General features: G+C 41.0%; 1 protein-coding gene across 1 annotated transcript in view; it reads right to left on the reverse strand.

The window, feature by feature from the left end:
- Positions 1 to 5,447: 5,447 nt before the first annotated feature.
- Positions 5,448 to 25,782, reverse strand: part of GPT2 (glutamic--pyruvic transaminase 2) — a 29,900-nt gene continuing 9,565 nt past the window's right edge. Inside the window, exons 2-11 of the mRNA XM_030511750.1 lie at positions 23,222 to 23,311; positions 21,072 to 21,180; positions 18,753 to 18,886; positions 15,730 to 15,973; positions 14,885 to 14,964; positions 14,178 to 14,314; positions 13,428 to 13,602; positions 12,464 to 12,619; positions 9,351 to 9,463; positions 5,448 to 8,180 (exon numbers count right to left, since the gene is read on the reverse strand). Coding sequence (XP_030367610.1) covers positions 8,090 to 8,180; positions 9,351 to 9,463; positions 12,464 to 12,619; positions 13,428 to 13,602; positions 14,178 to 14,314; positions 14,885 to 14,964; positions 15,730 to 15,973; positions 18,753 to 18,886; positions 21,072 to 21,180; positions 23,222 to 23,311 — 1,329 coding nt within the window. The 3' untranslated portion in view covers positions 5,448 to 8,089. The remainder of the gene's footprint in view (positions 8,181 to 9,350; positions 9,464 to 12,463; positions 12,620 to 13,427; positions 13,603 to 14,177; positions 14,315 to 14,884; positions 14,965 to 15,729; positions 15,974 to 18,752; positions 18,887 to 21,071; positions 21,181 to 23,221; positions 23,312 to 25,782) is intronic.

A 25,782-nucleotide genomic window follows, 5' to 3' on the forward strand; every position in this document is an offset into this window, starting at 1 on the left:
TATTTTGGAGTATGAAGAGAAATGGTATTTTCCTTACAAACCTCAGTGTTTGCAAAGAAAACATTGAGGCAGGAGGGACCTATGAGAAAATAGGGGTGACTCTCCTAGCTCTTCTGCTATGCTGTAAAGCACTGACAAGTCACTTAAATCTGCCTCTTCTCGCCATTTTCAGTGATAAACCCAAAGGGCAGGAATTCTTATCTCATGTCTTAAAGTACCTCAAGAGTAGCAAAGCTGATGATCCTCCAAACTGAATTCTGAGGGGACCTGTACGTTACATTTCTGATTAGACACTTTCCCTCCTGTATCCTTCAGGCTTAACATTCACTTTACAAATGCTCAGTTCAAACCAATAAAAAGAAGAAAATTTAAGAACCAAAGCTATCTATTAATGTATTGACTTGCCTTTTTTCGGCTGTTGGTCCTCACCAGTTTTGGATTTGGTATGTCTTCCAGAGAGCAGTCAGTCTAAAAACAAAGTTTATCCAACAAGGGAAAGTAATAGATTTTGCCCATTAAATGTCTATTATGCTACAAAAGGCAGTCAACTAAAAGTCATAGAAGTGGAATTGACTAAACAGCAGTTTATTTTTCCAGAAACATCTGGATTTCTGCCTGCAGATAATCCTAAAGCTTTAGGTAATGTTCATAACTGCACCATGGCTGTCTGTCTATCCTTCTTGTACCATCTTTTCTTTAAACAGACAGTCAAACAAAAACATTCATCTGAAATATTTACAGCAAGAAGACTTCTATTCTATAAACTGTGATAAAATTTGAAAACACCACTTACCACTGCAGCTGCAAGAACCACTTCCTCACCTCCTCGCAAATCTGTAACTCAGGAAAGTATACCTTATTTATATACTACCACTTGCATAATTACTATCTGCAGGTTCTTATGGGCTATGAAGCTAAGCAAGTAATTCAGGATTACAGTTAGCTAACATTATAGCAGGTATAGCTAACATTACCTAGCAGGTATGTTGCATTTGAACAAGATTCAAGTCTTGTAGGGTAGTCACTCCTACAAAGCAACAATGAAAACCTTAGGCCATTTCAGTATGTCTGATCTCTGAAAGGATACTAAGCATAGTCACACAGTATATAACGTGATTTCCAAGAAGAAAATACCCCATACACTGCACGGCTGAAAGCTAATGTTTTTAGACAGAAGTTTTCAAGCTAGATGTTGAACTACATACTCAGCAAAGGCTTACAGTAAACTCAAGTTCATCAACGGTCTTATGTTGGACCTTTGTGGGGCCCCTGCAACTTCCAGTTGCAAGATACACTCCAAAACCATCAGTTCTTACCAGAATATACCTCTGATGCTGACTGCGCACCACAGCTTAAACTGCTGCATAAATGTGAGGTTAAAACTAAACTTATTCACTCATCACTACAGGTAAATGACTAGATATGAGAGGCTCAGTAGTAAAAGATTTCGACCTAACAGAAAGACAAAATAATTTCTGTGGCTAGGACAAACAGATTTAGATAGAAAGAAGTGCTCACATTTTTACACACAGAGAATACTAGACTTGTAATTACTCTTTGTCTTCTCAGACTTTAAGTAAGATGACTGAAGAGCACATATGAAATAAGGATTGGACTCTATACACTGTTACCAACTAATTCTACACCCTGTGTTACACAGGTCAATCTGCTTGAACAAGAGCACATACTGAGTGAATCCCTACAGTGCCATACCACTGCTGATTAGCTAATGTACTCAGCACACAAAGCAAACTTTTGTATAAAAGTCTACAGGTTTTCTTGCATCAGTAAGGGGTGCATCATGCTGTAATGATGTCTGCATCCCCCACACTGCTTAAAGCTGTGCATACTGCCAGGCAAGGCAGACAATGGCTTCATTTCCTCCATCTCCAAAGCAGCTACCCACTCATTCTCAGTCAGGTTGATTTCAGGTTCACCACTTCCCACCGCAGGCAGGTGCTCAGCCATGCCCAGGACAGCCGGGCTCCATAATGCCTCAGGGTGACTTGGGAAGACAAATGCCATCGCTCCCAGAGTACCCTCCTCCTTCTTGGGCCCTCCAGCCTCCTCACTGGTGGGTGAGAGACAGAAAAGGCCTTGGCTCTGTGAGCACTCAGTGGTAATCAAACTACCCCTGAGTCATCAACACTGTTTTCTGGATAAAGCCAAAACGTTGCACTGTACCAGCTACTGGGAAGAACATTAACTGTTTCCCAGCTGAAACCAGGACACACACTTACTAAGCAAGCCTTTTCTCCTCATTTTCCTGATGGCAACTGACATCTTCAGCAGCTCCACAGTAAACACCTTCTCAGGTGTTTGCAAGAGCGAATCAAGTTTTCTTCATTTCCTGGATATTTTCCTTGGCTTTAAAACAAAACAGGCTCTTACCGCCATATGTGCTACATGTTTCCATGTACAAGCACTGCTAGACCGCATTCGAACCTAAAATAACAACGCTTTAAGCGGATCATCTGACGCGGGAGCCCTCGCAAGGCTGACCTGAGCACGGCGCGCGCCGCGAGGGCCGCGCCTCAGCCCGGCCGCCACCGAGCCGCCGGCCCCCAGGGCGCCCTCTCACCGGCTCGAGGCGGGCTCGGGAGGCGCGCGGCGCCCCTCAAGAAGAAGCGGGCCGTTCCCCGCTCCTCACCGCCCGCCTTACCCCGGCTCCGGCGCGGAGTCCCCCGTCGCCGGGACCCACCGTTTTCCCCCAACCGGGCAGGCAAGGGCTGGCGTGCAGGTACCACCGGTACCGCCACAGTGCCCACCAGAGGGAAGCGCGGGGCCGCCCCATGGCCCTCACTACCGCCCCCCCCATACCCTTCTGGTCGAAGTTGCTGATGTGTCGAAGAGTGCGATGTGCTGATTCACAGAATCATAGGATCAACTGGGTTGGACAAGATCTTTAAGATCGTCAAGTCCAACCGTTCCCCAGCACTGCCACGGCCACCACTAAACCGTATCACTGAGGGCCTCATTTACATGGTTTATGAACACTTCCACGGACAGTGATTCCACCACTTTCCTGGGAAGCCTGTTCCAATGCCTGATTACCCTCTTGGCGAAGAAATCTTTCCTAAGATCCAGTCTAAACCTCCCCTGACGTTTAGAGGCCGTTACCTCTTGTCCTATCGCCTGTTACTTGGTAGAAGAGACCAACCCCCACCTCACTACAACCTCCTTTCAGGGAGTTGTAGAGAGCAGTAAGACCTCCCCTAAGCCTTCTCTTCACCAGACTAAACACCACCAAGTTCCCTCAGCCATTCCTATAAGACTTATTCTCCAGACACTTCACCAGCTTTGTTGCCCTTTTCTGGCCCCACTTCAGCACCTCGATGTCCTGTAGTGAGAGGCCCAGAACCGAACACAGTATTCTAGGTGCGGCCTCAGAAGTACTCAGTCCAAGGGGAAGTGCCGAGTACAGGGGGAGAGAGCCCCACGATCGGGCTCCATGCCCGAGTCGGTGCTGCGCCGCTTGCCCGCGGGATTCCTCACGGGCACGGCCGCCACCCCACAGGACAAACGCGCTGCTCCTAGAAGCTTTTGTAGGAGCGGGGCTTCTCCCTTTCCTCCTCCTCCCCCGGGTCGCGGCGGACACACCTCCGGCGCGGTGGGAGAGGGCGGCTCCGGCCCCGGCCCCTTGAGGGGAGCGGCGTGTGCGAGTGGATGGGGCGGTATGGGAGGCTGTGGCCCGTGGATCGAGAGCTGCCGGGGAGCGGGGAGACGATACGCCGGGCGTGCTTGGCCTCCCGTTGGAAAGGACGGAAGGGGAGCGGGGAGGGTGAGCATCTTGGGGTCCCTCGTCTCCACGGTGCCCCAGGGATGGGCTTGGGCGCGGACAGACGCGAAGTCGAACCCTCGCGTCCTTACAGGAGCTAGGCAGGCTTACATAGATCCACATGCACACCCACACGCGCTCTGTCCTGGTGGAACCAAATTAACTGTGCTGCTTTGTTAACTGCTTGGAAGCGGCCGCTGCTGAGCTCGGCATATGAGGAGCTGCGTTGGGTCAGATGACCGCTTTCATGCCAGAGGTAAGTAGTACCCGGTGCAGGAGGGTATCGGGCACAGGCGTTGGGCTGGGGCCCAGTGGTTGTGCTTCCAGGGTTTGGACAGGCACTAGGAAACCGTCTTGCTGTACAGGGAGGACCCTATTTCAGAGTTGAGGTTTGTCTTTCGCTATTTTATTTTATTTCGCTATTTTACTGCTGTTTGGTGTGTGGACTATGCAGTGCTTCAAAGCCAGCACAGTGAATAACCTGCTCTGCCTGATACAAATGGTTACAGGTTGCGTAAATTCTAATCAGGTGAAGATAGTATTTAATAAGCATGTAATAATGCAGTAATGCAGAACATTAGAAAGGCATGACTACATGTAGTATTGAATGCATAAAACCATTCAAACTCATGTCCTTAAAAGTAGAATTTGTTGCAAAAACTTGCTATCTTACATGCACCCAAATAAAAAATCACACCAGAGGTATGAGTATTGTAGGTTTTGTACAGATGATCAAACCTATATTCTTTATTGACCAAGGAACTATGTAAAAGGGAACTTGGCTAATGTTTTAAAACACTAGTGGTTTTCACACAGTGTTTGTAGTTGATGCTGCAAGCTCTCTGAAGTTGGTAGCTTTCTCTGCCTCATACTTGTCTGGCACAGTGTCCTTATCTACCGATCCAGATGGGACAGCCTATGTTACTCAAAAGCTGTAAAAAATATGACTGACAAATCGTAATACCGATTATGAATTAAAATCAGACCATGATGTTTGTAAAACAACTAACCTACTCCCTCAAAAAAACAGGAAAATGTTTCTGCTCCAGAAAACACTCAAATACTCAATACAAAGACGAGAATAGCCTGCCTTGTTTTTTTTTTTTTTTAAGCGGTGCTGGCATATGCATGTATGTATAGGGAAGCAGGACTAGCTTCCCTTTCCCTAAACTTAATTTTCTTTCAAATCACCAAACAAACACCACTAAAGTCACCTGAAGTGTCACTGCAAAAAGACAACATTGTGGTGTTCTGCAAGTTTAATCTCATACAGGCCATGTAAGAAGGTTTTGTAGAAGGAAACGACTGATAATACCAAACTAACCCCTCACCAAAGCTTTTGGGCCACAGTTGATCAGCCTTAACTGACCAATTGATCTCTGTCAAGAGAGAAGTCTGGCTTGCTTAACTCTTGGTTACAACTCCTTACATAAAAAGATATTATTAATTATGAGCATAAAACAGGCCCAAGACCATCTCTGTGTACAGCGAATAGTTTGTGGTAACAAGTTTGACAAATTTCAAGTCCATAAATTGGAGTGATGCAGAAATTAATGATCAGGTAGATGGATTAAAGTAAATAGTATTTTGAACATGAAGTTTAATACCTCATAGTGCAATCCAGCAAATGCTGCTTCAGTGACATAGGAAATGGAGAACTATTACCTTTTTTTTTTTTAGCATGTGCTTTATTATTTGGAAGTCTCAAACATCTGAAGTACCATTATGAAGAGCACCTGTACGAGAATCAAATTTAGAAGCATGCATTTGAAAGTCAGGATTGTCTGTTACTAATGAAATATTTCAGAGACATTGAAAATAAGCTTCTTTTCTTAGCTTTACAGGATTGTTCCACAAAAATGTACATTAACTTTATCACAGTACATACAAATATTGTGGATGGAGAATAGAAATCACCACCCTTCCATATGAGATGCATCAAGAACAAATAGTTATCCCTTATAATGTCAGAAACATAAAAGGCACCATCATAGAATGTTTAGAAAAAACTCGGTTTATGCCATTATATTTAAAAGTGTAAGAATTGCTGTCCCAACTTAAAACAAAAAGCCTTTCACACCTGTAAATTACTAGAAACTTGTAAACCTTTACATTTTTTCCAGAAGTGTCAGGTGCAAATGCAAGGCAAATATAAAATCTGTTGACTTATCAGATTACAAATACTACCCCATGAAAAAGCTGCAGTTACAAAAATATAAAAAAATATTCTAAGTCCTGTTGTTAGATCTTAGCTTCAGTCTACACTGCATCACGTGTCCAAAGCCAGATCTGATCTGGACACATTCCTACAACAGGAACTGTTGTAGTGCTGTTCGCCTTATTTTTACATCAATATTCTGACCTCTTAGAATGGTTTTGCTTTCTGGATTTGTTTTATTAGTGCATATTAAGGATGTGGAGAGCACTAACAGATAAAAGGTTGTATTTATCAATGGATAGTAGCAACATAAGTGTTCTCAGTCTGCTGCCCTCCAAGAAGTCCCTTTCTACACGGATAATAGAATTTTTATTTTTTTTTCCTCTAAACCTCCATAGTAACTTTGTGTAGCAGTGTGCCTTTTTCATTTATGAACCTGGGACCACTGGTAAGTGATTGAGAAGTACTAAATTCTTCTCACAGACTTCAGTAAAGAACTGTGAGAAGTATACCAGCAGCTAATGCTATGTCATAGGCCAGTAGCTGCTGTTGTCAGGACAATTACTGGCAACGTCTCTTGTCTTCCACACGTAATAGATTGGCACAGGTTTTATCCCTATGGTGATTCTCTAGCCTTTGGCTTTAGTAACCTGGACCAGCATAGGAAGTTGAACCAGCTACAAAGGCAGCCTAACAAAGTGCTAGTAGACATAAAAATGAGTTTAGTTCTAAATAATAACTTAAAAATAATGACTAGATTAAATGAGACATTCTTAATGAGTAAACATTGTAAATGCTGAGCCTACGCCTGGCAAATTCTAATACTTTGATGGCTGAATGCTGGAAGCCATGTTCCTTCAGTCCTTCATCAGTGCTAGAAGAAAGTGTCCAGCTTCCAACTCTAGAGAAACAGAAGCCTTTTGTTGTGCAGGGAAACTGGCATAGACTAGTAGAGTAATACAGCTGTACTCCTAGATGGTGACCTGTTTTTTTAATACTGGGTTTTAGTAAGCACTCAGGGTCATCAGCCAGCAGTATGACTGTGGAAGATTTAAGTGTGAGCTGTACTATTGTTATCTTTATGCTTAGTGCAAGATATTTTCCTTTAAATACCTCTTTGTTCATTAGAAAGCACCCCCAGCCTTTCTCCTGCTAAAGAACATTTGTTAGTCCTTGCCATTCAAGCAGGATTTTGGCCAGCTAACAGGTCTCTTGTGGTTCCAAACAAATGTTCTCCACAGATAAAGCGATTCTGAAATAGTGTTATATTTCACCCTACTTGAAAGGATTGACAGTACTCACATCTGCTTTGAAACAGCACCTTACTGTGTTCCATGTATATATAAGATATGAGCTAACAGGAGACTCATGGAGTTGTTATGAAAGGAAGTGTTCAGTGTTCTTATGCTGGGATAGTGTGTTGCACAGCACGAGCAAGAAGCTAATATTCCTCATTATGTTTCAGTCTCATAAAAATAGGGTTCAAGGAGACACCATGTTCACTCCTCTGATCAGAACTGAATGTTCCAGTCAGATTACACTGCAATGGCAGATTTCTTTTAACAGAAGTTCAAAGGTATCTGCACGCATCTGCCAAAGATTATTTTTTTTAATAAGCACACTGTACCTACATGCTTAATCAGATTTGGATAACACTTCATATTTAACACCACCCCAAAAAAAAAAACCCAAAAAACCCCCAATAACTATAATGTAGGCTTTTGAATTTTTGTTTAGTAGAATTTTAAGATGAGAAACATGTTCCTAGCTAGCCAATTCCTCTTGACATTTGTTTTGTAAAAAAATCCCACACAACAGTAGCATTTTTAATGAGCAACTCCTTTCCCCAGCTTATTGAGGCAAAAGTTCATGAATATAGCTTCCAATCAAGGCACAAAATCCTTTACTGACTCTTTCTTCTCACCACTTTCTTCACATCCTTCCCTTTCCCTTAAAAAAAAAAGTTGGTGTAACAACACCTTCTATACCAAATATTAAATTTAATAGTCCAGTAGATTGTAGCAGTATCGGAGATTGGTTCTACCTATTTTGAATTTAGTTAAATTAGATGAACAGCACATTTTCAGCACATCTTTGTTCATTTTCTGTATTCCTTGAAGGAGAGGAGATAAGGAGAAAAAGCCACAGTAGTTTTATGCGTATTTTTCAAGAAACTTTATGTGGAAGTCTTTCATTTTCTCCAGTAGGATCTTCAGCTTCTCTGCTGGAGGAAGAATGGTCATTCTGAAAAATAACATTTAAAGGAAAAAACCAAAACAAAACCCATGTTATCTTCAAAACGGACTAAACTGTGATCTTTGCACAGATCTTGGTTAATCTCAGGACACAGCCAGTAATGTGTTAAGTTTAATATCTGTTTTGATCTGATTATCTTATTTCCTGCATTTATGCTCTAATTGAACTACACTATTAAACTAGAGCAATTTGTTTCAATTGGTTAATATATAAGAATTCAAGAATTGTTATTTTCTGTGGCATGATAAAGAAGAAGGTTATCAGAAATAACTGCAACTCAGTTTCCATTTTTGCGGTATTTATGCCAGTAACATATTGCTTGAGCTTTAGAGATGGGCAGTTATGAGTAAGTACACATTTCTTTCTGAACTGAAATTTTTTTTTTTGCTTTCTTCTTCTGCATATTGAGTATGTATGTAAGACCTACAGCACAAAATGTTCTTCCCACACTTGGTACAGGCATGGACTTGCACTAGTTTTTTCCTGGAGCTGCATGCACCCAGACATCTAATCCAGCTATCTGTGTTGCAGAGCTTTCGTGGCTGAAGTTACCCTCTGTTACTTTGCTTCAGACCAAACAAGACTAAAACCCATGATAAATTCTAGCTATCAGTGGCTCAGCTAGTGTAAACTGCTGTTTGTTGGAAGCAAAAGCAATAGAGTTTATGTTCACAGTTTTGGTATTAGATTTAGTCCAACATCTTGTTTTGGTAAAGTGGAGAATTATTCAGCATGTTTAAGGAGCAGATTTATAGGGAAGATACTGCATTTTTCATGCAGTTTCTCCATACGGAAACACAGTTTAAACACACCCTCCCAAAAGAAAGCAGGGCAATTTTTGTAATGCCTCAGCCAATGTTAAGATTAGAGGATTAGCTATTATTATTGTTTGTATTCATGGAGAAGGTATTTCAAATGTCAGTGTATAAAAATAGAATAAAACTATGTCAGCAATCTGTGAAAACACTGTAAAAGCCTGAATAGCTCATCTAGCAGAACAGGTCTTTGACCTAGTTGTCAGTGCACAGAAAATGTGCAGTAGAAATTAAGACAACATAAACTGAAACAAAAATCTGTATATTTAATCAGAAGAGAAAATACTGGCATGGTACTTAGCTTGTTACAGTTTGTTTGATTTTAAAGAAACAGCAACTGTACCTCAAATGGTAGCTTCCTTCTCTTTGGCCAAATCCACTTCCAGGTACAACACATATTCCAGTCTCTTCCAGAAGTTTCATGCAATAGAACATATCGGGTGCCATTTTATGAACCTAAGGCAATGGATGCTTTTGAATTATTTGAAGTTAAAATATTTCCAATATATAGAATTTCATTACTGTTTTTCTTTCTGAATCTTAGAATCATAGAATAGTTAGGGTTGGAAAGGACGTTAAGATTGTCTAGTTCCAACCCCCCTGCCATGGGCAGGGACACCTTACACTAAACTATGTCACCCAAGACTCCATCCAACCTGGCTTTCAACACTGCCAGGGATGGATCGTTCACAATCTCCCTGGGCAACCCATTCCAGTGCTTCACCACCCTCACTGTAAAGAACTTCTTCCTTATATCTAATCTAAACTTCCCCTGTTTAAGTTTGAACCCATTACTCCTTGTCCTACCACTACAGTCCCTAACAAAAGAGTCCTTCTCCAGCATCCTTACAGGCCCCCTTCAGATACTGGAAGGCTGCTATGAGGTCTCCAGGCAGCCTTCTCTTCTCCAGGCTGAACAGCCCCAACCTTCTCAGCCTGTCTTCATACGGGAGGTGCTCCAGCCCCTCTGGACTTGCTCCAACAGTTCCATGTCCTTCTTATGTTGAGGACATCAGAACTGTACACAATGCTCCAAGTGAGGTCTCACGAGAGCAGAGGAGAGGGGCAGGATCACCTCTTTTGACCTGCTGGTCACGCTTCTTTTGATGCAGCCCAGGATACGGTTGGCCTTCTGGGCTGCAAGCACACACTGCCAGCTCATGTTCAGTTTCTCATCAACCAACACCCCCAAGTCCTTCTCTGCAGGGCTGCTCTGAATCTCTTCTCCGCCCAACCTGTAGCAGTGCCTGGGATTGCCCCGACCCAGGTGTAGGACCTTGCACTTGGCTTGGTTGAACTTCATGAGGTTGGCACTGGCCCACCTCACAAGCGTGCCAAGGACCCTCTGGATGGCATCCCTTCCTTCCAGTGTATCAACCAAACCACACAGCTTGGTGTCGTTGGCAAACTTGCTGGGTGCGCATCAATCCCACTGTCCATGTCGCTGGCAAAGATGTTGAACAAGATTGGTCCCAACACTGATCCCTGAGGGACACCACTCATTACTGGTTTACAACTGGACATTGAGCCGTTGACCACAACTCTTTGCATGTGGCCATCCAGCCAGTTCTTTATCCACCAAGTGGTCCATCCATCAATATCTCTCCAATTTAGAGAGAAGGATGTCATGCAGGAAAGTGTCAAATGCTTTGCATTCGGTAGTTCAGGTAGATGACGTCAACTGCTCTGCCCCTGTCCATCAGTTCCGTGGCTCCATCATAGAAGGCCACCAAATTGGTCAGGCAGGATTTCCCCTTAGTGAAGCCATGTTGGCTGTCACCAACCACCTCGTTGTTTTTCATGTGCCTTAGCATGTTTTCCAGGAGAAACTGTTCCAAGATTTTGCCAGGCACAGAGGTGAGACCGACTGGTCTGTAGTTCCCTAGGTCTTCCCTTTTCCCTTTCTTGAAAATGGGGGTTATATTACCCTTTTTCCAGTCGTCAGGAACTTCACTTGACTGCCAGGATTTTTCAAATATGAGGGACAGTGGTTTAGCAACTTCATTCGCCAGCTCCTTCAGGACCCGTGGATGGATTTCATCAGGTCCCATGGACTTGTGCACGTTCAGGTTCTTAAGATGGTCTCGAACCTGATCCTCTCCTACAGTGGGCCTAAGGTCTTCATTCTCACAGTCCCTGCATTTGCTTTCCAAGACTTTCGTGGTGTGGTCAGAGCATTTGCTGGTGAAGACTGAGGCAAAGAAGTCATTAAGAACCTCAGCCTTCTCCAAATCCAGGGTGGCCAGTTCTCCTGATAGCTCCTGAAAGGGCCCACATTGTCCCTAGTCTGTCTTTTGTTTGCTACATACCTGTAGAAGCCTTTCCTGTTATCTTTCACATCTCTTGCCGGATTTAATTCTAACTTGGCCTTAGCTTTCCTAACTTGCTCCCTAGCTTCCCGGACAATATTCCTGTATTCTTTCCAGGCCGCCTGTCCTCACTTCCACCTTTTAAAAGCTTAAATCTTTATCTTACATTATCTTACATTATTACTTTCTTACTCTGTTTACTAAAGAGAATGAAGTGCAGTTGCTAGTAGGACAACACGCATTGTGAATGAAATAACATTATCTCATGGAGAAACAACACTGAAGAACCTACACAAAACACTTGCTTCAAAAGAAAGGGTTTAGTTATTCTTGTTTTTCTCCTTGAGTTGCCTGTAGCTTTTTGTCAAATGTCTCAAAATTGTACTTAGAAAAATCTAAGCGACTGACAATTGATGAGATGAAATTAATTTGAGAGCTGTGTGTTCCACTTTTGTTGGCAGTTACTATGTTTTTTCCCCTGAATTATCTGCTGACTAGAAAGTCCCCGATTAATAACTATGGAAGTTCTCAAATAGATGCAGGTTATATGTCTAATCAAATAATCAGCTGAAAACCAGCCCTATTTATCCTCAGCGATGCTGATAAATTTCCCTTTAAAAAATGAATATTAGATGTTAGAGAATACAGCTCTAGTTAGGATCAAATAGACTTGTCTTTCAGTAATGTAGCTTACTGGCCCAAATACATAAAGGTAAAAACTGTAAGGAAGCCTCCCTCCCTCTTTCCCATGCTTCCCGAATAGGGCTTCTTTTGCAGGGTCAGTAGTACACTGCCATTCACAATTCCCATTGCACATCCTGGCCTACCTAACCGAGGTACGGGCAGCAGCTTGGAATTTGCACAGGTCCAGCTATTTGCCCACCGTATGACTTAATCTATTTAACACTAACATCCTCCGGCAACATTCTCAACCTGGAAGCCTTACCACTGTGATGAAATGCTCTGGTTTGTTTTCTTCTCTTAAAATAAAGGTCATGTTATATTTAAGATCATACATCGTCAATGAAGTACTGCTTTTGTAACTACATGAGTTTACTCTATCTCTGGAATAAAAATTCGTCATTAGAAGTGGCAGGCACAAATGTGTGAAGATTAAAATGGATTGGGATAAAAATGACTGACTGACCTTTGCTTCCTCAATGGCTTTAGAAGGAATAAAGATCCGTGGGAAAGCATACATAGCTCCTTGAAGTGGATTGCAGTGCATTCCTGGTATCTTGTTAAACATGTCTTCTGTTAATTTGGCTTTTTTGGCGAGATTGTTCAAAACAGACTCCTTCTCCTGTTTAAAAGGAAGGTCTTCAGTTTGATGTATTTGAAATGGCAATAAAACCACCAGAAAAACCTATGATGCTTCAAGAAATCTCCCCGAATTGAGCACTTTTAGGGCTTTGCAGAGCTATTAGAGCAAATGATGTTTCTAATTCCAGTCATACTCTTAAAGACATCAATGCAAAAATGCATTAGCAGGATACAATTACAAAGCATTGTAGATAGCCAATAACCTGCAGAAGTCTCTATTTGCATGCCCTCTTCTTATATTCTTCCTTCTGAGCATCCACTCTTGGCTACTTTTAGAAACCACGTTAGCTGAACCTTTGGTCTGATGCAATACTGTAATTTCTTAAGGCAGATTCAGTTTCATTTTTACAAGGGAGAAACTCTATGTATAATTTAATACAGAATGCCATGTTGTTCAGTTTCCAGAGGCACTGAATATCTAAGAACAAGGCTGATTAACAACTTTATTTGAACTTATATTCCTGTTTAGATTTTAGTAAAAACAAATCTTACTTAGTAATTCCTATGTCTTGCTAAACACAGGAGAGAAGTTCAGCAAGAAAGCTGATCTGATAATGCCTTCTTAGGTTTTTTTGGCTTCTAAACAAAGGAACTGTAAAAGGAATAAAAAATACTTTGAAAGGTAGTCATATTGAGTTAATTTAAAATACCCTGCAGCGTTCTGTAAACTACTGTTATTACATGATTGTTGGAGAAGAAAGGAAAGGAGATTAGTCTCTATGCAAATTTTGAGTTCACAGTACTTCGGTTTAGGAAATGCACAAAAGAACATGAATGTTATTGCTGACCTTTATGAACTGTGAATAAGATTCTTCACCAGGTATTGGAGGATTCACTACAACATCCATTGCTGCTTGTCCTGAGACTGGAGCACAAAGGCGAACAGAAAGCAACTTAACAAGCTGTCCTTTAATTTCTGGGTGCAAGTTAAGGACCTCCATGTACCCTCCTCTGTAGCCACATCTGTGATTAAAGTGAACAGAAAAGATCAGTTAACCTCAAGTGTAAAAGTACTGGAAAAGCAATGAAAGTGACTGCAGAAGTGGAAAGACAATTGATGAGGATCTTACAATCTGTAACACAGAGATTGTTGAAACAGATGCTATACTGATGTTTTAAGATGGAATTAAATGATATGTCATTAAGCTCTGGTATTCCATCCAGAGAAGAAGGTGTACATGCAGCTTCCCCGTGAAGCTGCATGATTCCCTCAAGAATCCCAGTGATTCTTGAGCTGTTCCTTTGACTGTTGGAGACCATATTTTCCTTTATCACAGGTCCACTTTAGGACTGTAGGATTTCACCTTTGTGGAACTGAGACATTAGGTGTCTGAAATAAACTCACTTATTATTTGGTACTTTGAAAACCACTGAGCTAATCCATTACCCTGTGCTTGAAATGCTTGTTTTCCTTTTCTTAATCATATTTAGTTAAAATTATAAACGACGGTGGATCACCTTCAGGCCACTAACATGAACAGCTGTTCAACCAGATTAATGAGGAAAATTAAATTGAAAAAAAACTAAAGCAGACTTACTCGCCCATGTATCCCTTAGAGGTGGAGTGAAAAGAGGCCAGCTCAACATTGTTATAGTACTCGGGTCCCATCTCATAGAGAATCTTTTTGAAAGAATGAAACTGGCATCCTTCAGAGTGCACATTGTCCTGGTAAACCTGAACAGTCAGAAGACATTAATGTGCTCTGTTCCCCCAACTAAAGATAAAAGATGACCTTTTAGAGAGCCAGGTCTGAAGAAACAGTAGTAACACTCAAAACTTAAGCCCATTAAAAGACACAAGGTTCTTTGTTAAATAATAGTTACTGTAATGATACATTGTATCTCATGTGGCCATACTTAATAGTTTAGCCTTTGGAAGAACAGTGAGTGTCTTTGTATAACTTAACCTTTTCTTGTATTTCTTAATTGATTTTCCTTCTGTTTCTTTCATTTGAAGTAGTCTGAGTATCACATAGGTTTTTAGGTCAGTTCCAGCAAAGTTCCTCCTTGTGCCTCCTTGCTCAAGTCCCCTGGTCTTTTTAGTTCAAATCCAGATCACACCACCTCTCATACTAATCCTCTGATATTAAGAATATTGCATGTTGTTCATGGCTTAAAATAATAATAGAGAATCTGTTCCCTGTACTTAAAAAACACCAATACCACACATGGAAAAAAATTACACCTTGTATGTGTACTCTTAGCTGCGCACTAGGGAGAACAGAGTATCCCAATATCCCATTACCTCATCAGCCAGAAGAAAAAGTTTCTCTTCCCAAGCAAAGTGTATCACATCTTCAGTGCACTTTCTGTTCTGCACCTGTCCTATGATTTGATTTTTAAAGCAATAAGAAAGTTAGTGGAGCATTTATATATACACTAATCTTTTTGCCCAGACCTAGTTAGACTCTTAGCTTTTCAGTAAGATACCGTTCTTTCTCAGAAAAGTGCTACTGAATTTTATAATTCAATTTACTAAGTGTGAAATTAAGGAACATTTTTGGAGGATTTATGGTTCAAGGTAACTTAGTCCATCTCAAGCAAAGGAAGTATGAGATACAGTAATTTAACTTATTAAGAGTACTCTGTGTATAACTGATCAGTTGAAATCCTCACATGCATGATGGTTAAGTGGGAGCTAGTTTCTCACTAATCAATCAACCTCAGCTACTCAAAAACCTAAATTATTCTGAGGGAAGCAGTGATTGCCACCGAGTTCAGAGTGTTTAGTCATTGCCTTTCAGTGACAAGAGGCTACAGGCCACGTCAGAGACAAGATCTTCGATAAAGACCAAAAGGACCAAGTGATTCCACAAGTCTGCAGAAGTTCACTGGAAGCAGTGGCTTCAAATGGGATCCAGTGAAGTAAACCTGCTACCTCCTGTCTTCCCAAATCCCTGGAGTTGATGACGCTGAAAATAAGCTTCTAAAAGTAAGACGTGCTGTCCTACTTAAACCACTGATCTCTAGAATTCAGCGTTATATATTTCATAGGTTTTTAGAATTTGCCTGTGATGTCAAATGAATGGAAGAAGGGAAAAACCCCAAAATGGTGTTAAAACCCATCCATTAACCAAAATTGCTACAGACCTGTGGGATTTCCGGGGTTGATGATGCAGAGGACTTTCGGATTGCAGTATGCCTTAGCTTCCTTCAAGGAACGGCGAAGTTCATTCACATCTAGAGCCCAGCAATTTTCTTCATCCAAATAGTAGTTCACCTGGACAGCATCTAGGTCAGATATGGCTGCTGAATATAAGGGATACTGTGGTATAGGGATCATCACCCCTGTTCGGGATTTTCCACCTCCTGAGACCAGGATCTTTAAAATGGTCTGGGGAAAAAGTAGGAAGTATAAAAAAAAGAAGAAAGAAAAAGTCACACACCAGAATTAATAGTATACACTAGAATAAGTTACTGATCTTCCTTCTTAAAAAATCTAGAGTTAAGGCAACTAGAAGCGTACAGTCATCTTCTTATTAACCAAGCCAAATGTAAGGTCCTACACCTGGGTCAGGGCAATCCCAGGCACAGCTACAGGTTGGGTGGAGAAGAGATTCAGAGCAGCCCTGCAGAAAAGGACTTGGGGGTGTTGGTTGATGAGAAGCTTAACATGAGCCGGCAGTGTGCGCTTGCAGCCCAGAAGGCCAACCGTATCCTGGGCTGCATCAAAAGAAGCGTGACCAGCAGGTAGAAGGAGGTGATCCTGCCCCTCTACTCTGCTCTCGTGAGACCTCACTTGGAGTACTGCATACAGTTCTGGTGTTCTCAACATAAAAAGGACATGGAGCTGTTGGAGCGAGTCCAGAGGAGGGCCACGAGGATGATAAGAGGGCTGGAGCACCTCCCGTATGAAGACAGGCTGAGAGAGTTGGGGCTGTTCAGCCTGGAGAAGAAAAGGCTGCCTGGAGACCTCATAGCAGCCTTCCGGTATCTGAAGGGGGTCTATAAGGATGCTGGGGAAGGACTCTTCCTTAGGGACTGTAGTGGTAGGACAAGGGATAATGGCTTCAAACTTAAACAGGGGAAGTTTAGATTAGATATAAGGAAGAAGTTCTTTACAGTGAGGGTGGTGAAGCACTGGAATGGGTTGCCCAGGGGGGTTGTGGATGCTCCATCCCTGGCGGTGTTCAAGGCCAGGTTGGACAGAGCCTTGGACCACCTTGGTTTAGGGCAAGGTGTCCCTGCCCATGTCAGGGGGGTTGGAACTAGATGATCTTAAGGTCCTTTCCAACCCTTACTATTCTATGATTCTATGATTCTATGATTTATTTCAAGATAAGTTACTGACTGGAGGGAGGATGGTCTAACTCAGCTTAATAGAATTCTTCTGAATGTCATGGCTTCTAAAGATCATGTCAGATCAATTGCAAGATTTAGGAATAACATTCTGAGCACAAGCCAGAGAGAAAATTGGAAAGAGGAAGATCAAGATCATGATTCTTCTACTGTCCCCAGTTGTAAGCAAACAACAAACTCAGCTAGTTCTTGCTTGTTGCCTTCCACTCACCTCACCAACCACACGAGGTCAGTGAATAAACTCAGAAATTAGAACTGGGTTCTGTGGAGGTTCTCCATTAGAACACAGACACACAGAGATTAGGAGCAATTGTGGCCACGTGGGAACAAAGCTAGAAATTCACATTATAGTTTCATTTTCAAGTAACTGAAGAAACATTTTGGGAGGGAAAACTAATATATCATATGTAGTTTACATTCAGAAGATGACTGCTGAGCTCAGTCCAGAGGATTTGCCTGTGCCCAGCGACTGTGTGTCTGTGTAGGCTTTGTACATGTGAATTAAATAAGAGTGCATATGGTGCAGGAATGGAGAGATTTCTTGCCTTTATAATCAAGGGAGAACTGAAGTACAGGCAAATCTCTCTGAATCAAAACAGGCATCCTTATCAATAGGTAATTGATAGTGTAAAACCAGAAATATCTCTTCAGATATAACAGCAGTATCCTTGAAGTTTCTTGTTGGTTCTAGAACGAAATCTGCCATTCTGTGCCTCTTGTCACATACTAACTCAGCTGCTAAGCTAATGATTTATCATCAACATAATTTTGCACTCACCACTAGTTAAAAATACGAAGTATCCAAAATGTATAATCAAGACAAAATGCAAATTTAAAAACCCTTTAACACCCTCTGTCCCCAAAGTTATGAAACAATAGATGTTTTATCCTTGGAAGTGCCAAATAATGAGACTCATTGTACTGCTGACTTTTCATCGCTGATGAAATCAAACAAGCATGGTACAGATTTGATATGGTACGCTGCCATTCCTGACAAGCTGCCAGGTTAAAGCTTGGCATCATAAACTCTGGAAAGCCAATTCACTAGAGACATCTGGAGAACTGCTTGTATCAGAACACTGTCATTCTGAACTCTGCCACTAGATGTCATTTTTAATAAACCAACAAAATCCAAACTTTTACAAACAAACTATAAGAGGCTGCCTTAATAAAGGCAGAGAACTACTGGTTGTTCTGTGTAATGTGAATGTGCCTGTGTAAAGGAAAAACCTAATAGAGACAGTTATTCCTGTCTTAAGTGAGGACCAACTCTGGACCTTGCTTAAAGCCAAAACCTTACGTTTTTTTCCCAAACAAGCTGGCTACTGAAGAGATTTTGGAGATTTTCACTGGCATTTATCTGCACTAGCAGAGTTTACTAGAAAGAAGAGCTGCTGGACTTCTCAGCTCATTCTCTTCACTCACTTCTCTCTTCATTCCCTCTTCCCTCTGCTACAGTTTTACACCTTCTAATCTTCAGTGCTTATGTGTATTAACCACTGAGGACACCATTATTTAGTCTGAATGGTCTGAATCTCCTAAATTTATATTTAGGCGCCTATGTAGTTTATACTACCTTTACAAAAGGTACAAGTTAACGTATATTAAGAGGCTTTGTTTCCATGTGCCTGTTTCTCAGCTGGCATCTTAAATCCACATAATGGGATGTATCGCATATCCACTTAATGTGACTGCAGTACCTGTTAGATCAAACTCACAGGAGTTGTGAGACCGGATGTTCAACAGAGATCTATATTTCCAAAAGTAGCTGATAAAGTACACCAAGAAGAGACAGGTTTAATTTTAACACTTACAGTAATACCATCACTTGCCCCAGTGGTAAGATATATGTTATCTGGATCTGCAGGAACCCCTCCATCTCTTCTTTCAATATATGAAGCAACATCTTCACGGATACAATTTATACCTGGACTGGCAGTGTAAGATCCTGTGAAAAATGAGATGAGAATTAAGTACAATTAACAATCAGATATTCTGTTTGCTAGCAAAACTCCTGAGCTAATATTGTATGATGTATTTTGTATGTATGAGGGCTTTGGACCTCCAGGATTGGTTTGTGTTGTTTTTTGGGGGGGGTTCTGGTTTTGTTGGGTTTTTTTCCCCAAGGAGTAGAAAAGGTAGTTGGTTTGTTCACAGAGCAAAAAAGTTCATTTGAAATTAGACAAATACTATAATTATTACTAAAATACAAACATAATAAACTAGACTGGTAAAACGTAGGGTTTAAAGACTACTCTGCAAACTGGGACAGCAATCCCATTTTGACTAACTCCCTGCTGTTTGCTTTATGTTGAAAACCACTGCAGATTGTCAACCAACACCTATTTAACTAATGCAACTACAGCAAAGAGGTAGCATGTGCAAGAGAAAGGCCTCTGGGCTGACCTTAGCACAAATCCATGACAAAAATAAGATTTCTATTTGCAATATGAAAATAATATAATACCATTTTCTCCCACAGTCTGAAACCCCAAAAATCTTAAACTGTTTCTCTCTCCCCCCACATCCTCTCCCACAACTGCTTGTCAGTTACTGGTAGCAGAAACATTTAGGATCACCCCAATCTTATGCAGTTTACAGAGCACGACTAATAATCTTAAATAAAGCAAGATGTTAGAGGCCTGTGTACACCACTGCTGAGCATGTGCAACAAAGAGTAAAAATAAGCCTAAGCCAAGGTGAAGAACGGATTCAAGCTATGAAGCCTAAGACTGATGGACAACAAACTGACAAGTGTATGTCTAATTTAGAACACTGTCATGAAGCTGTAGAATCTTCTGTGCTTGTTGGGTGGAGTGGAATAATTTTGCCTGACTTAACTCTTATCACTCAGATATATGCTAGTAGTCTGATGGATAATACTTCTGTGAAAGCAGAATTCATCAAGACAAAGAACCATGGGACAAAACGATAATTCAGGGCACAAAGTTCCCTGATGTCCTAAACATTTACTTTTACGGGACTAAAAGTTATATTGGGTCTATGCATGGGTCTCTGACCACAGCTAGGAGCTGCTGTTAAAGTAGAACAAACCTAAGCTGTCATTCTGTCTTGTGCTCCATTAAGCATTGAGTCCCATGATTTGGTGAGGATATACAGAAGACCTGAACTCAATTTTCAGGTCTTCTACTCTTAATTGTATTCAACTGATAGCTTTGATCAGAACCCAACTGTTTGCACTGTAGAATGCAAATAAATAAACCCAACCCAAAAAACTGCATGTACACATATTCGATATTTTTATATGTAGGAGAGGAGTAAATTTGTCAATTGTCTGGAAAGGCATGACAGTTACCCCACATGCAAAGTAACTGTTGTCAAAGGAATCCCAGAGTATTTGATTTGAACACAACAGCAGTTGAGGACATATCCCAGCTTCATACATAGTCTGGGAGTAGCAAGACTCAATACTATGAGCAGAGTTTTGCCAAATGAAAGTTCACTGGACGTGACGTTATTTAGTTCAATAGAGGTCAAGACATTCATATTAACTTTGCAGTTAATACATTTAAAGAGGCCAATATAGATGTGGCAACAATGCTTCAAATGGCTTGAGCGCATCTTTTCTGTTGGATGGACAGTTCTTGAAAATAAGGTTTTATTAGAACACAACACATCAAGCTACATGGAAGGATCAGGTTTTGACCTTTGCTTTTTCCGAAGAAAGCCAGTATCTCCTCAGCCATGAAGAGAACAGCAGTAAGATGTCAGGCTAACAACAAATTGATAGGAGTCACCTCCATTCAGCTGCGCATCCACTTGTCTCAGACTATGTGTTTATGCAGTGCTGTACAGAGGCTGATGAGCAACTGAGACCAAGAGAAGGGGTTGATACATGATACTAGAGACAGGGAGGGTGGAGAGAAGGCATAAACCAGTACAGCAGATCAGTAAGGTCTACAGTGGTTTTAGTTTTCAAAAATTTGCACTGTTTGTCACTGCTTATCAGTAGGCCACACCATGAACTCTCCCCCTATGATTTTGCCCTAGACTACTCCCATTTGACTTGTAATCATATAAAATATGATTAAGAAATTTCAGCACTGCAGATATTGAAACTACCTTTGTTGATTCTAATACCAATAGGAGCAAGTAAAACTTAAGATGCTTACCTAAGCTGTTTCCTCCACAACCCTGCAAGATCCGTCTGGCTCGCTTTTTGGCATCTTCTGGAAAACTTGGGCTGTCCAACAGGTTTGGGTATGTACACAGTGCTACTACCTAAAGTGCCAAGAAAATGTAAATTGGCCACTTCTCAATGGTTAAGTTGGTAATATTACTGTTAACTTTCCTTGGAAATGAAAATCACAGATACTAGCTAATTCAAAACAAAGGTTATTGATGAAGAGTTTGCAGTTGGTTTGTTAAGGGTAGTGCTTACAGAAGTGAAGAAATCTTATTGGGTTCCAAGTTCTGCTCATAAAAAGTTATAGAATTATTAACTATTAGTATTACAAACTATTAGTATTATGAAGACCGGAGTCCAGGAGAGCTATGCATAGTGCAAATACACTAAACCACTGTTGATTACTCATGTTATCTCTAAACAGCTCTATCCTCCACTTTTTGTGAATTACTAGCCCACTTTTTTGACAAGAAACTGTCATGGGTTAAGCCCAGCTGGTAACTCAGAACCACACAGCCACTTGTCCTCTTCCCCCCAGCTCCCAGAGGGATGGGGAGGAGAATCAAATGAAGGTAAGTCCCACTGGTTGAGTAAGAACAGTCCAGTAACTAAGGTATAATACAGAACTACTACTACTATCACCACTAATAATAATGATAAACGAAATAATGAGAGGAGAGAATACAATTGCTCAGCACATGGCGACTGATACCCAGCCCGACTTGAGCAGCGATCTGGGCCTTCCAGATAACTCCCCCCAGCTTATATGCTGGGCATGACGTGCTGTGGTATGGAATACCCCTTTGGCTTGTTCGGGTCAGGTGTCCTGTCTCTGCTTCCTCCCAGCTTCTTGTGCCCCTCCTCACTGGCAGAGCATGAGACTAAAAGTCCTTGACTGGAGTAAGCATTACTTAGCAACAACTGAAAACATTAGCGTTATCAGCATTGTTCCCAGGCTGAAAGTTAAAAAACACAGCACTGCACCAGCTAATAAGAAGGAGAAAAATAACTGCTACAGCTGAACCCAGGACAGAAACCAAGAGTTTAAAATAGAGCAGAACTGAGAAATAGGATCGAATTTTGAAGCCTCAGTTGCATGTTCTAATAATCTTCCCTAAAAATAACTTACAGATATTACTAAATTGGATTTGTGTGAAATAATTAAAAAAGAAGTGGTGATATAGAGCATAGTAAAATTAGAAGCATGACCTACCAGAATTAAGCTTATGAAGGAATGTAAGACACAAAGAATCTATATCTAGAGATCTGAGATCAGCTTAATTTGTTCCAGTCTCTCTCTCATTTTTATGCTTACATGGTGTAATATGGATAGGCTGTTGTCATCTTGTGGGACAGTAACTGAAGAATTAATCCATGTGTGCACACAATCATGGAAAGGAAAAATTTCCGATTTACCCAGTACTTTAATTAATAACACTGGATCTGAATAATTTGTAAGAAGCTCTGGTCTTCCTAGTTTGCTCACAGTTTGCTGTATAGCTCAATTTTATAATCTCATCGCCTGGCCTCCCAGCTTGATAGGGCTTCAGTTTGTCTTGGAACTCTGAATTTACATTATTATAGACTGTGGATTTTACATGTGTGTGTAAGGGATGCTCAGTAAATAGCGTAATACTAGTTTTAAACCTTGCTTGTGTTTTAGGAATAATACACAAAGGTGAGTTCCCTTGTAGTCTTTCCTAAAAGTTAACCAACCAGAAGTAAAATGTGCAAAATCAGCAACAGTACAACTAGTCCCACCCAATTACGTGCAGATCTTTTAAACTGTCAGATGAAGAAAGGCATTTGCTTTTTACTTTGAAGACAATCTTTTTTGAAGTGCATTATTGATAATGAATGTGCAGACTGATAACATAGGAGAAGTGGCAGGAGAACGCATGGTTGGGGAATAATATAAAATGTAAGGAAAGCTACTGTGTTGAAAGAGGACACTCAGCAAGCAAGGTATAGGAATTCAGCTCAGAAATCAAAATCTGTAATTCTTTACAAAAGAACTATGTTAAGTCTAAGTGCATGTAGGGAATCCTTTATGCTAATACACACACCAGACAGATTTTAAGGCATTCTTGGTAATCTAATAAAAAATCAAAAATCATTATTTTATAATATTCTTACCTGACGGAGGAAGGTGATTGGCCTCTGTCCCATTGCATGTGCATCTCCAATGTTGGCTTTAATTACTTCAGTAAAAGGTTTTTTGATTCCCTAAAAAGAGATTATTCCCAGTGCATTGTTAGGCATGAAGCAGACAATAAAGAATTCCTCTTTTTTGGTATCTGTCATATGACTGTAACTAAAGAGTGCCTAATCTCAGAACAAATAGAGTGTTTAATATAAAGCTTAGCACATTTTTTTATACAATACTGCTAGTAAATCTTAAATGCTTTACAGAAAAAAATGCTGCCCTTTAGTGCTTTCTAGAGTAAAACCAGTAATGTTACTGCTTGCTTACTTGTTTTCTGTTTAGATTAAATATTGTGTGATGACCCCATTTTTCCATACATACATGTTTTACAAAATGTATCATAGTGAGACTCTATATGAAAAACAGCAGAAGTGCTAAATAATCACCATGAATACTTTAAAGCTTCCTAATCTGTGAAACCTGTACAGATAGCTGTTTGTCTTATGAGGGACTGGATACATCAAGAGAACAGAGGGAAAACAGTTGATGAATATTGATTAGCAATCAGAGCTCTTTAAAAAGTGAAATAAACTAAGGGGAAAAAAGACAAGGAACTGACTGGTAGAAAAAAACCCAAACACACCATTGATTTAAACAAAAAAGATTAACTGAAAGGAAAGGCCAACATTACAAGATGAATAAATAGCTTTTCTAATATATATTTAAGTATGAGAGATAGTAGAGAGGCCTTCTAACAGTGATAGAATTTTCATGTGGACTAATGAACTGCAAAATTAGACTGATTCATCTTTTGTACACGATTACATATAACATCCTGCTCTGCCTGCGGACTGAACTCACAAAGCCTTTTCCTGCCCCGTATATTTACAGCAAGTTATTGGATTTGGATATAGAACATGTGGCTGGCAAGCCTTAACTAATTTTTGCTTTTCTACCATGGATTATGTGTTAAGACTTATGTGACAGACCAGAACCCAGGTGACAATCACCAAAATATTAATAGTCACCAAGGATGCAAATTCCCAGGTATATCAAGATTTGGATGTGTACAGCTGTGTAATGTGGCTGAGAGGTTACGTGATAATGTGATTCAAATCCTCGCTACAGATCCAGTCCCTCATTTAACTGATAGCGTTTAGGTTTTTGATTTTGAAATTAAGTAGGTAGTTAGAAATGGCATTAAGACAAAGCATTTGGACTTACATGATCCTGACTCAAAAGGATTATTTTTATATGGCCTTAAATTTAGCAGGAATTGGAAAAAAAAACCTAAATCAACATTCCTTAAAATAACTGAAAGTCACACACAGACTCCATCACGTCATTTGCTTTTATGTTTGCTGATCTGAGTGCTTAAACAAGAGGTGTATTTCAACCTTAAATAAGGAAATAAGAATAGGGATGCCAGATAAAGATTACAGGTATCTGAGGCTGAAGTTTAGCAATTTGTGAGTAAAGCAAGCAGCTAGGAATAGGTTCTTTTCAAACTATCTGGGGTCCACTGATAGCTCAACATTGTTTCATTCTAATTTGAAAATAGGAAAAGAAAGATAAATGTAAAAGGAGAACAAATTCTGTTTGCTGAAAGTAAGAAAAATTCCCACAGATGATGTTTGCATTTGGTCCTTCTTATAGCAAACAGAATCAGTCTCACTAGATTTGCACAGCAAAACAAATTTGGTAAAGAGTAAGGGATACTTTCTTTGCCTTAAATGGACCACTGAATGGATAAAGAATTGGCTGGATGGCCGCACGCAAAGACTTGTGGTAAACGGCTCAATGTCCAGTTGTAAACCAGTAATGAGTGGTGTCCCTCAGGGATTGGTGTTGGGACCAGTCTTGTTCAAAATCTTTGCCAGCGACATGGACAGTGGGATTGATGCGCACCCAGCAAGTTTGCCAACGACACCAAGCTGTGTGATTTGGTTGATACACTGGAAGGAAGGGATGCCATCCAGAGGGACCTTGACACGCTTGGGAGGTGGGCTGATGCCAGCGTTATAAACTTTAACCAAGCCAAGTGCAAGGTCCTACACCTGGGTCAGGGCAATCCCAGGCACAGCTACAGGTTGGGTGGAGAAGAGATTCAGAGCAGCCCTGCAGAGAAGGACTTGGGGGTGTCAGTGATGAGAAGCTTAACATGAGCCAGCAGTGTGTGCTTGCAGCCCAGAAAGCCAACCATATCCTGGGCTGCATCAAAAGAAGCGTGACAAGCAGGTCGAAGGAGGTGATCCTGCCCCTTTACTCTGCTCTTGTGAGAACTCACTTGGAGTATTGTGTACAGTGCTGGTGTCCTCAACATAAAAAGGACATGGAGCTGTTGGAACAGGTCCAGAGGAGGGCCACAAGGATGATAAGGGGGCTAGAGCACCCCTCGTATGAAGACACGCTGAGAAGGTTGGGGCTGTTCAGCCTGGAGAAAAGAAGGCTGCCTGGAGACCTCATAGCAGCCTTCCGGTATCTGAAGTGGGCCTATAAGGATGCTGGGGAGGGACTCTTCCTTAGGGACTGTAGTGATATGATGAGGTGT

Source organism: Strigops habroptila, chromosome Z (genome assembly GCF_004027225.2).
Source record: "Strigops habroptila isolate Jane chromosome Z, bStrHab1.2.pri, whole genome shotgun sequence".
Lineage (NCBI taxonomy): Eukaryota > Metazoa > Chordata > Aves > Psittaciformes > Psittacidae > Strigops > Strigops habroptila.